Raw genomic sequence first — 12,090 nt, forward strand, 5'->3', positions numbered from 1 at the left:
AAATTATCTGTCACCTTTTGGTTTGCACAGCAGCCATGAAAACAGTGAGTGACAGCTAGTGTCCATTGGAGCTGGTGGCCTGGGAATTGGGTCTGCTCACACCTGTGGTTGATGTGGGATCGGCTTTATTATTGCTGCCTCTACTCCATGCAGATTCAGCACATTTGAATATTCTGCAAAGGAGTATGAAGGATCTTCGTTCTGTGCAAATCTTTCCAAATCAACCTTTTAATCTTGGGGAGGCCTGGAGAGGGGGAGAGTGGCTCTTCAAACCCCACAGGAGGGTGGCATTCCTACAGGATGCAGCTCCAGTGTGACCCATGTCTTCCTCTGCCCACAGCCGCCCTGGGCACACTGGACTTCAGCCTGCTGTACGACCAGGAGAATAACGCCCTGCACTGCACCATCAGCAAGGCCAAGGTAGGCCCTGCCCCTGCTCCCAGCTCCAGGCTCCTGAGGAATGGCCCAGAAATGGGAGGGCAGTCTCCCCCCATGCTTTCTGTTCAGGCTTCAAAGCGTCTATGTTGTGTGAGGTGCAGTTTGAAGGGGGGAACTTCTTACCTAGACCTATTGCCTATTCCTAAAAGTATCCTTACAAGCTGGGCACTGGTGGTACACACCCGTAATCCTAACTTAACAGAAGGCTGAGATCTGAGGATGGAAGTTCCAAAGCAGGAAAATCTGTGAAACTCCAATTAATCATCAAAGAGCTGGAAGTGAAGGTGTGGCACCAGCCTTGAGCCAGAAAGCTAAGGGACAGTGCCCAGGTGCTGAGTTCAAGTCCTAATACAGGCGGGGGGGGGGGGGGGGAGACAGTTCTGTACAGTTGGTGCATTTGGTGGAGCAAAAGCGGCCAAGGAGCCAGGCCAGGCTTGGGGGAGGCAGCCTAGAGGAGCTATTGAAGATAGGACGCAGGAAAGCTAGGTCTGTCCTGTAGGAAACAGGGAAGGCTAAATGCAGAGGTCCCCTGGCCTCCCTACCCCAAGCAGTGTGGACCCTACTAGTTTGCTCTGCAAGCTGCAGGTGCCACCAAAGGAAGCTGACACTCCAGCAAGGGCCCTGAGAGCCTTGCTGTGGGGCTTATGGGTGTCTGTGAGCCCCCTGCAGCTCTATCCATGAGCCAGCAAATGTCAGCTGTGTTCTGATCTGTGTTTCTCCATCCCCCACCACATGGCTCCCTCTGGGAGGAAGGTTCCAAAGTTGATGTTCTCTCGAAAGGTAAGAGCCTGCGTGGCCAGTAGTGTCTGGTAGGTCAGTAGAGCACCCTGTAAGGCTGTAAAGTGCCCAGTAGGGCTGTAGAAGGGCTTAGGCCAGCCCTACTCAGGGGGAGGGGCTGCCATAGAGCTGCCTGGCCCAGATACAACCTGCTCTACCCCTGTGGACACCCAGAAGGACAAACTACCTGGGCTACACCAGCCAGACGGCCACACAAGGATTATCATGGCAAGTGTGAGGACCCGCCACATTGGGCCTAGCTGCTCTATCCTCTACCCCTTCCCTTTCCTATGGACTTTAAGCCATGACTTGGGAGATGCCCAGACCCACTCCAAAGAATGGAGGTCAGGCTGTGGGCCAGGCAGACCCTTCTCCTCTCCCCTCTCCTAGCTTTACAGAGCTTGTCCAGGCTTGGGGACTAGACATTCGGCCACCCTTTTCCCTCCCCCACCCCCATGCAGATTCCAGACTCATCCTACCTTCTCTATCTTACCCCCGGTGTGCGTGTGTACGTGCATGTCTGTACGTGCACAGATCTCTGCGATTATTGGTGCATACACTAATGTGTCCGCTTAGGGTGCATATCTGAAGGCATCAGTGTGGGAGTCCCCTGAATCACAGTGGGCCCCCTCTAATTCCTTCTCTGTAATTGCATCTGTGCAGGGGAGATATGGGGCTTTGGGGTGGAGGGGAGCCCCAGAATAGGAATTAAAGCACGACTGAGGAAGTGAAGGCATGGATCAAGTGTACAGCACCAGCCTTTACCAAAAATTCTAAACAATAGTGTAAGGCCCAAATAAAAATAAACCAAATAAAGAGCTGGGTGCCGGTGGCTCATGCCTGTAATCCTAGCTACTCAGGAGGCTGAGATCTGAGGATCATGGTTTCATAACGCAGAAAAAAAGCCGTAAGTGGCATTGTGGCTCAAATGGTAAAGTGCTAGCCTTGAGCAAAAAAGCTCAGAGTTCAAGCCCCAGGACTGGCAAAAAATAAAGTAGGACTGACTCAGTTCTTCTCAGGGGGCCCTGATAGAGGGGATATATCCAGGGCTGACCCCTGCCTTGGGTGAAGGTTGGCTTCTCTTTGCTCATTTGTAAATGAGGCTCATTGCACCACCCTGTGTGGCTTCTGTGAGCTGAAAATGGGGGAACGGGCAGCACCTGTCGTTCTTAAGTACTCAGTGCCTAGTACTGTCCTGAAGGGCAGCGGCACCCACTCAGGCCACAAGGCACAGTCCTGGAGGACTTGGTCAAATAATGCAAATGTAAACTTTACCATGGTAACCACTCTGAAGTGTGCAGGGCAGCTGCAAGGTGGTGCTCCATCAATACCATCCATTCCCCAGAACTAAATTGGTTTTATTCTTTGTTTGTTTTCATTACTGCAGGTTGAAACCAGGGCCTTGCTTAGCAACCACTCTCCCACTTCAGCTGTACTTCCGGCCCTTTTAACTTTGGTTATTTTGAGGATAGGGTCTCCATTTATACTCAGCTAACCTGGACCACAGTCCTCCTATTTATGTCTCCCTGTGTAATGGGGATGGCAGATGAACATCACCATGCCCATCTATTGATTAAGATGAGGTTCTTCCAACTTTGCGTGTGTGAGAGAGAAAGAGAGAGACAGAGAGAGGGGCGGGGGGGGGCGGAGGAGCATGCGTGTGCATGAGTAAACCATGACCAGGGCTTAAACTCAGGGTCTCTTGCTCAACTTTCTTGCTCAGGACTGGTAATCTACCACTTGAGCCAAGCCTCTAGCCTACCATTTTGCTGATTCATTGGAGATGGAGTCTCACAGACTTTTCTGCTAGGGCTGGCTTTGAACCACACGTCCCTAGATCCCAGCCTTCTGAGTAGATCAGACGAGTGCTTGTCATTTCACTCAACCCCAAATCCCCCACCAGTCACTGCTGGAGCGTGTCAGAACCCTTTCCTTCTCCTGGCTGGCCAGGTGGTGACCTTTGCTTTGACAATGCGGAGAGCGGCCTCTGAGGCCCTCACCAGCCATAGCCTCTGCCATCTGTCCGGGGGACAGCAAGACCTGGGATCTGGGAGGAAGACCGTCTCTCTACGTCAACCCCATCTGAACCCTTGGTGCCAGCACCTCCTCTGCTGCCCTCCCTTGGCTTCAACTTTTGTCTCTTGTAGATATGATAAGCTGAAGAGACTCCTTCAAAAGACCCTCACCTCCTTTCTTCACAGGGTCAGGCTCCCTGTGGGCAGCCCCCGACAGACAGCTGAGGGAGGCATGCTTAAATGGTCACAGGCATGACACTGGGGCCAGGGCCAGGGCCAGGGAAGCCACCTGCATGAAGACAAGAGTAATGCCACTTCTGGCAGTGTCCATGTCAACTCTTCATGCTTCTGGCCACCTGGGTATCCAGGACTGGCCTGGGAGAGGGGTGCAGGGACCCCATGGCAGTCTAGGGGTCAGAAGGACAGAGCAGCATCACGCCTGGCGATCACACTCCCTCCTCTCCCTCCCTACCCCCCCGCCCAACCTAATCATGAGGATCCCAAAGAGCTGCAGATTTGACTCAATGAAAACATTTTAAGCCACGATAATAAGCAATTGTGTGAGAATTATAGAAATAAAACAGAAGCCTTCAGCCGTCCCCTGCTCACATGGAGTCACCAAGATTCCCCAGGATCCTTTGAATGTTGCTATAGGCTATGAAGAGAGGGCAAGAGGCCTGGATGAGCACAGGCCAGGCTTGGCCCAGGGCCCCTTGCCTAGAAAATGAGCTCCAGCCAGCCTGCCCACCCCCCAACCTCTGCCCTGTTTGGGCAGCCAAAAAGTGGTAGGTGGAAAGCCCCCTAGTTGACCATCCAACCTAGAGGCCAGGCCTGGGGGAGGAGCCCAAGAGTGCCCTGGTTAGCAGCAAGATGGGAAAGATAATGGGCCTGTTGCTGCACCTCTCACATGTCACCCCTGCCTACTCCCCCCACCAGCACCCTCTCTCCTCCTTCTCCCCCCACGGCTCCCCAGCCCTGTGCACCTACCCAGAAGTAAGAAGGCAGTTTCCTGACAGAAACTCCTGCAGGCCAGTGGTACCTGTTTGCCTCTCAGGCCATGCATACCTGAGTTGTCGAGAACTGGAAGCAGCGTTAGGAAGGGGTGCCATCTTGTGGAAGAACCCTCTAAAGCCAGGCAGCCTGTGGGTCTGGGAATAACTGGCTAGCTGACACTGAGGCAAATCCAGAGAGAAAGCTGAGCACTGAGTCCAGCCGGCCTGCCAGGATGTGGAACACACGTCCCAGCCACCAAAGCAGTATGTGCATGAGTGGGCAGCAGGTCACGTGGACTCAGGGTCAGGAAGGGAAGTGTCCAAGGAGCCCATGTTGGAGAATGGGAGAGGAACCTGGGAGACAGAAGGGCCTCCCCAAAGCAGGGCAATGAGGCTTGTTTGTCCCTGCCTCTCATGACCCCAAGGCTAAGAAAAGAAGCCCCATGGCAGCTTCCATGGGCCAGGGTGTTGTAGGGAGGGGAGACTGACTCAGCCCTACATAACCCATCTAGGACCTTGAGGTTGGGAACTTCTGCACAGAGGGTATGAAAGGGCCGAGCCCGGAGGCTCCAGGGACACGAACCATTATCTGCTGGCTGCTCCGTGTCCAACTTCCAGCTCACACCCTCTGCTGGTCTCTGCTCTAGGGCCTGAAGCCGATGGACCACAATGGGTTGGCAGACCCCTATGTCAAGCTGCACCTGCTGCCAGGAGCCAGTAAGGTGAGAAGGACAGGGTGGCATAGAATCCCTGCATCCCTGCCCCCCATGTTGGATGAGCTAGACAGCAGACAGAAACACAAAGGGAAGAGGAGAGGCACTACACCAGCCTGGACATGACACATGGTGACAAGACATTCTCTTGGCAGAAGAAACAGCCTGAACAAAAGCCAGCAAGAGGGGACATGAAGGCTGTCCCCTGCCTCCTGCAGAATCAGTGCTTCCTACAGAGGCCTGATGCTGAAGTCCTCCTCAGGGCAGCTCCTGTGGCTGCTATGACAACCTGCCACAAAGTTAAAAGCTTAAAATAACACATTTATTATCTCCCTGGTCTGGCTGTGGATTAGAAGTCTGACAGGCCTCACTACACTGAAAATCAAGATGTCAGCAGGGCTACATTCCTTCATTTCTTCTGGAGTCCGCAGAGCAATGTTATTTCCCCTCCCTTCACAGCTTTTAGAAGTTAATCTGTATGCCTTGGCTTGTGGCCCCTTCCTGAATATTCAGAGCCAACCACACACATCCCCTGACCTGCTCCGTCACACTACTTCCCCAGTCCTCTCTTCTACTTTGAAGGATGTGATGGGATGACAGGGATTCCTCTCTAGGATAGTCAGCCTTTTTTTAACTTGTCAGTCTTGGGGCTTGAACTCAGGACTGGGCACATCTTTGAGCTCTTCTGCTCAAGGCTAGCACTCTACCACTTTGAACCACAGCTCCATTTTGGTTTTCTGTTGGTTAATTGGAGAAGCTGGGTGCCAGTGGCTTATATGCCTATAATCCTGTCTACTCAGGAGGCTGAGATCTGAGGATTACGGTTCAAAGCCAACCCAGGCAGGAAAATCTGTGAGACTCTTATCTCCAATTAACCACCAGAAAACCAGAAGTGGTGCTGTGGCTCAAAGCAGTAGAGCATTATCCTTGAGCTAAAGAGCTCAGGGACAGTGGTCAGGCCCAGAGTTCAAGACCCACAACTGACAAAAAAAAAAGTCTCACAGACTTTTCCTGCCTATGCTGGCTTTGACCCATGATCCTCAGATCTCAGCCTCCGGAGGAGCTAGGATTACAGGTGTGAGCCACCAGTGCCTGGTGATCACACCCACGGGTTCCAAGCATTAGGATGCTGTCTACTTTGGAGGCCATGATTCTGCCTACTGCGCTCATTGGGTGATAATAGAATCATTTTTTTCCTTACCGTAGGCAAATAAGCTCAGAACAAAAACCCTGCGGAACACTCTGAACCCCACGTGGAATGAGACCCTCACTTACTATGGAATCACAGATGAAGACATGATCCGCAAGACACTGCGGTGGGTGAGGGTCCCGGCCGCCCGCCCCCCCCCCAGCCCTACCCACAGGGCTGCCCTGCCCAAGGCCAGAGCCCCACTGGTTGTGGAAGCATGTGGAGAGCCCCCCATCCCCCTGAGACTGAGGTGCTGGCTTTGTCCTTCCCCGCAGGATCTCTGTGTGCGATGAGGACAAGTTCCGCCATAATGAGTTCATCGGGGAGACACGGGTGCCCCTGAAGAGGCTGAAGCCCAACCACACGAAGACGTTCAGTATCTGCCTGGAGAAGCAGCTGCCGGTGAGCGGCCTCCGCCCCCACGTGCGCGGCCACAGGTGTGGGAGGCACGCGGGACTTCCTTTTGGAGGTGTGGGGGTGAGTGGACCCAGAGCCAAGAGAGGGGACCATCCCAGGAGGGGTCAGAGGTAACAGTGGGAAGTGGACACTTGTCAGTGACATTGGGATATCTGGGGGGGTTAGGGCTCAAACTTGGTATCTGAGCTAGCACATATGTGACCAGAGCCACACCTCCAACACTAGGTTTCCTTTCCTTTTGTGTGTGTGTGTGTGTGTGTGTGTGTGGCTGGTTGTGGGGCTTGAACTCGGGGCCTAGGCACTGTCCCTGCAGTCTTTCACTCAAGGCTAGCACTCTACCACTTTGAACCACAGTACCCCTTCCGGTTATGCGGTGATTAGTTGGAGATAAGAGTCTCACAGACTTTCCTGCCTGGGCTGGCTTTGAACCATGATTCTAACCCTCAGATCTCAGCGTCCTGAGTAGCCAGGATTACAGGCGTGAGCCACCGGCGCCCGGCTCTGATTTTGTGTTTTGTGCTGGGAGCAGGGCTTGGCTTTCTTTGAGAAAGGCTAGTGCTCTAACACTTGAACCACTGCTCCACTTCTGCCTTTTTTGCTGGTTAACTGGAGATGAGTCTCACAGACTTCCCTGACCTTATTGCCGTCAAACTGTGATACTCAGCCTCCTAAGTAGTTAGGATTACAGATGTGAGCCACCAGCACCTGTTTCATTTTTGGCTTATTCTGGCTGGGGCTTGACCCCAGGGATTTGAACATGCTAGACAAGCACTCTACCACTTGATCCAAGTCTCCAACTCTCTGCTTCTTGGGCTCAGATTGGCCAGAAGAAGAGGGAGGAGAGAGTAAGGCCCCTCGTAGGCCAGAGACAGACTTGCTTCCAGATGGATGTACCAGCAGACTGGGCCTCGGGTGAGGCAAAGGGCAGTTCCAGATCTGAGGCCTGAGTCCCTGGAGGAACAAGGCAGCTGTTAACTAGGGGCAGCGAGAGTGATAGCCATGCAGGAACTCAATTGGACCATGTTAGGCTTGAAGTGCTTCTGAGATGCCCAGAGGAGACAGCAAATAATTCTTTTCCTAGAAATTGCAATTGTTTGAAAATGATGTCAGAAGAGATTTTGCCCCCTGGCTGGCTTCAGCAGCTGAGCCCTCCCAGAGCTTTGGTCTCTGTTCCCATCTCTCTCACTCTCTCTCTCTCCCTCTCTCTCTCTCTCTTCTCTCTCGGTGCCTGACTTCTTTCACTGGGTGGGAAAGGGTGGGGGAAGCTGGGTGCTGGTGGCTCACAACTGTAATCATGGTTCAAAGCCAGCCCAGGCAGGGAAGTCGGTGAGACTTTTATCTCCAATTAACCACCAGAAAACTGGAAGTGGCGCTGTGGCTCAAAGTGACAGAGTGCTCACCTTGAGCTAAAGAGCTCAGGGACAGCACCCAAGCCCTGAGTTCAAGCCCCACGACCAATAACAACAACAACAACAGAAAAATGGGGGGGTGGGAAGAAGCCACAAGTGCTCAAGGCCAAGAGAAGCACTGACCCTCAGCTACCAGAATATGCACATGGACATGGGCACCTCCCTTCCAGGGGCCTGAGTGGTGAAACTCAGGAAGATAAAGCCCAGCAGCCTGTGTGGAGGACCTGGCAGGGTGTGGCCCTCAGGATGTGGACTGGCCCCAGTGCTGCCTTTTTTATGGTGTGTGTGGGTACAGTCTGAGATTTGAACTCAGGTCCTCCAATTATGTGGATGGAACTCAATTAATGAGCCACACCTCCAGTCCTGATTTTTGCTAGTTAATTGGAAGTAAGAGTCCCATGGACTTTTCTGTCTTAACTAGCTTTGAACCATCCAGATCTCAGCCTCCTAAGTAGCTAGGATTCCAGTGTGAGCCAACAACGCCTGGCTCCAGTACTGCCTGGTTTTGTACATCATGATCCATCTACTCCCTTTCGCATCTCTCCCCCTCACAGACGCCCTGCGATGGGTGGGACCTTTTCTGCCTTATTAGTCACTAACCACAGATTACCTAGTTTTTCCAAATGTTCCTCATCACTTAGGAAGGCAACACAGGCTCCCATGGTCCTTGTGTTCCTGAGCTCCAAACACACACACACACACACACACACACACACACACGCACGCACGCACGCACACACACACACACCCCTCCCTCTGTGTGAGTGGCAATATGGATGTGCACAGATTGTGTGTACAGCCCAAGCACAAAAGGAGCCTAGCACAGAGTCCTGGGAGAAGCCCTGGGGGAACAGGAGGCGTGGGCTCTAGCGGAGGGTGCCTGAAGGGGCTTCTGGGATCGTAGATGGAAGGAAGGAGCCCATTGTGTCAGGAGGACGAGGCGTGGAGAAGCTTTTCGCTGGTTGGTTGGGGGCTGCTGCCACACTGAGGCCCGCAGCCTGCCCTTGTGGTGGGGACTGGGCATGCTAAGGCACACCAGAGACTGGGTGGCTTCCCTGCCGCACTCCCAGCCACCCTGGGGCTGGAAGAGGCAAAGGTCCAACTTCCAGTCTTTCACAAAGCTGTTCCCTGAAAGATGCTAGGAAGTGACCCAGGACACTGGAGCTAGGGGAGGCTTGCCTTCTAGAATGTTCCATGTAGCCTGGACAAGCCTTTCATCTTTTCTCTGAGGCCCACCCTAGCATGAAGTTGAACCCAAAGGGGACCATCTGACACACTGTTTGTTCCCACCTGAAGGTTAGAACAAGTTTCTGTCAGATATAGCTCAGTGTCAGGCCTTTAGCCAGCTCTGAAGTTAAAAACTATCCAACTAAGCCACGTACCAACGGCTCACACCTGTAATCCTATCTACTCAGGAGGAGGAGATCTAAGGATCACAGCTCAAAACCAGCCAGGGCAGAAAGTCCCAGATTCTCTTATCTCTACCAAACTATCAAAAAAAAAAAAAAAAGCCAGAAGTAGACCTGTGGCTCAAGTGATTGAGCACTAGCCTTGAGCAAAAGCAACTAAAGGACAAAGCCTAGGCCCTGAGTTCAAGCCCCAGGACTGGCGTGTGTACACACACACACACAAAAAAAAACACACATACACACACACACAAGTAGATCTAGGCTCACTGGCTAACACCCATAAATCTCATCTACCTGGGGGACTGAAATTGGGAGGATCACTGTTTGAGGCCAGTCCTGGGAAAAAAGTTAAGACCCCACCACCACCATTTCAACCAATAAAAAGTGGGGCGGGGAAGGTGGTTCAGTGGTAGAGTGCATGCCTTATATGCATAAGGCCCTGGGTTCAATTCCTCAGCATCACATAAGCAGAACAAGTCAGAAGTGGTGCTGTGGCTCAAGTGGTAGCATGCTAGCTTTGAGCTGAAGAGCTGAGGAACAGCATCCAGGCCCAGAGTTCAGGCCCTGTGACCAAACAAAAAAAAAAAACAAAAAGTGAGGCATTATAGTTCAAACCCATCATCTCAGTTACCTGGGATCACAGTCCAAACTAGCTTGAGCAAAAAGTTAAGATTCTTCTTGAAAAATAATGAAAGCAAAAGGGCTAAAATCAGTTGAGCACCAGTGGCTCACACCTGTAATCCTGGCTACTCAGGAGGCTGAGATCTGAGGGTCACAGTTCAAAGCCAGCCCAGGCAGGAAAGTCTGTCAGACTCATCTCCAATTAACCACCAGAAAACTGGAAGTGGTGCTGTGGCTTAAAGTAGTAGAGCACTAGCCATGAGCAAAAAATGCTCGGGGATGGTGTCCAGGCCCTGAGTTCAAGCCCCATGATAATAAAAGGGAGAAGGGCTAGAATCATGACTTGAGCAGTACCAAGCCTGTATGGCATGCTCAAGGATGTAAGTTCAAATTCCAGTACAAAAAAAAAATAGAATCTGTCTTCCAGAGACCTAGAATCTGAGGGGAGACACATGAAGAAACAGGGACCAAAGCAGAGAGAGAGGATAGCCAACTTCCAGGTCAGGAAAGCCCAGGCTGGAGCCACTTGGGTGGTACCCAGTCCTAGAAAGAGCAAGGCTCATGGGTAACAGGACAGGAGGGCGCACTGGAGAGAACACAGCCTGAGCTAAGGTGTGGCATATGAGCTGACCTCAGCGCTGAAGACCTCAGAGCAGGCCAGGTTTAAGGCAAGATGGTGAATATGTTAGGCTTTTTGGGCCTGACCATCTCTGTTCACCCACTCATTTCTGCCACTGTAGAGCCAAAGCAGCTTAGAGGAGATATAAATGGAAGGATAGTACTATGTTCCAATAAAACTTTATTGATAGACACTAATTTTTTTTTTATGGAACTGAGGTTTGAACTCAGAGCTTTGAGCTCACTCAATTTATTGCTTGGCTGAGTTACTACTTGAGCCACACCTCCAGCCCTGCTTTTTGCTGGTTATTTTGGAGATGGAGTCTGGAGGACTTTCTTCCTGGACTGGCTTTGAACCCGTGATCCTCTTAGTCTCCTGAGTAGCTGGGACTACAGGCATGAGCCATCGGTGCCCAGCCTAGGTTATTTTTTGAGATAGAGTCTTGTACTTTTTTGCCCCAACAATCCTGTAGCTGCAGTCATCCTAACTATGCTAGGATTATAGGTTGTGCCACTGTGTATAGACTTTGCCTTTTTTTTTTTTGACCTTTCAAGAAGGAAAAAAACACTTAGCCCTCACTTATGAAAAGTCAGCATCCAGCCTGACTTGGTCTGTAGATCTGTATATGCTGAGCTGAGACATGCAGGGCCATGGCGCCAGGCCCAGGCCACGGGTGCCAGGAGCTGGGAGGGTCAGGGTCAGGGGTCCACCGCAGACAGATCCCTTAGGAAGGAAGAGGTAGCAGAAAAACCTGAGAAGACACAGCTGGGGCCACTTGCAAGGAGCCCTGACAAGGCCTGGCTGTGCAGCACAGGTGTCCACCCTAGAGAAGCAAAGAGAGCTGAGTGCCTGCCCCGCCCAACAGGTGGACAAGACAGAAGACAAGTCCCTGGAGGAGCGAGGCCGTATCCTCATCTCTCTCAAGTACAGCTCGCAGAAGCAAGGCCTGCTGGTGGGCATCGTGCGCTGTGCACACTTGGCCGCCATGGACGCCAATGGCTACTCAGACCCCTACGTGAAAACGTGAGTGTGCTGCCAGGCCTGTGCCCGCATCCCCCCCTCCCCACTGGCCAGGGCTGTGCCCAGCGCGGCCATAGTTGCTTCCTTTGACAGCTCAGGAACGGACAAGGGAGGGTTGAATGTGGCCAATCTGTTTCACAGGTGGGGAAACGGGCTCAAAAGAGCTGAGTGCTTTGCCCAGGGTCACATGGAGAATAGTTACCTCCTGGTGCTATTCCTCACCCGTGACCCTCGGGTGCGGAGTCACGTGTACATTGGGGAAGGGGACAGGAGAAGGTTGGTAGCCATGCCGGGAGAGGGCAAGAGGCTGGAGACGTGGTAAGGGAGCTCGCTGGGGTCCGTCCCATGTGCCCAGCCCTATATTTGATGATGGCACTGAGGTGAATAGAGGCTCACGCCAGTGACCTGAACCCGTCAGGTCAGGGAAGACTGCTTTGAGCCTGGCGGGACAGATGTGGTCAGGAGTGAGGA

The 12,090-nt window shown here is 52.5% G+C and overlaps 1 protein-coding gene across 1 annotated transcript in view; it reads left to right on the forward strand.

The window, feature by feature from the left end:
- The first annotated feature begins 300 nt into the window (after window positions 1-300).
- The window catches only part of Doc2b (double C2-like domains, beta), a 23,680-nt gene continuing 11,890 nt past the window's right edge, over window positions 301-12,090 (forward strand). The window contains exons 1-5 of the mRNA XM_013016308.1: window positions 301-420; window positions 4,870-4,944; window positions 6,142-6,251; window positions 6,400-6,526; window positions 11,465-11,622. Coding sequence (XP_012871762.1) covers window positions 301-420; window positions 4,870-4,944; window positions 6,142-6,251; window positions 6,400-6,526; window positions 11,465-11,622 — 590 coding nt within the window. The remainder of the gene's footprint in view (window positions 421-4,869; window positions 4,945-6,141; window positions 6,252-6,399; window positions 6,527-11,464; window positions 11,623-12,090) is intronic.

Source organism: Dipodomys ordii, unplaced genomic scaffold (assembly GCF_000151885.1).
Source record: "Dipodomys ordii isolate 6190 unplaced genomic scaffold, Dord_2.0 Scaffold31, whole genome shotgun sequence".
Taxonomy (NCBI): Eukaryota; Metazoa; Chordata; class Mammalia; order Rodentia; family Heteromyidae; genus Dipodomys; species Dipodomys ordii.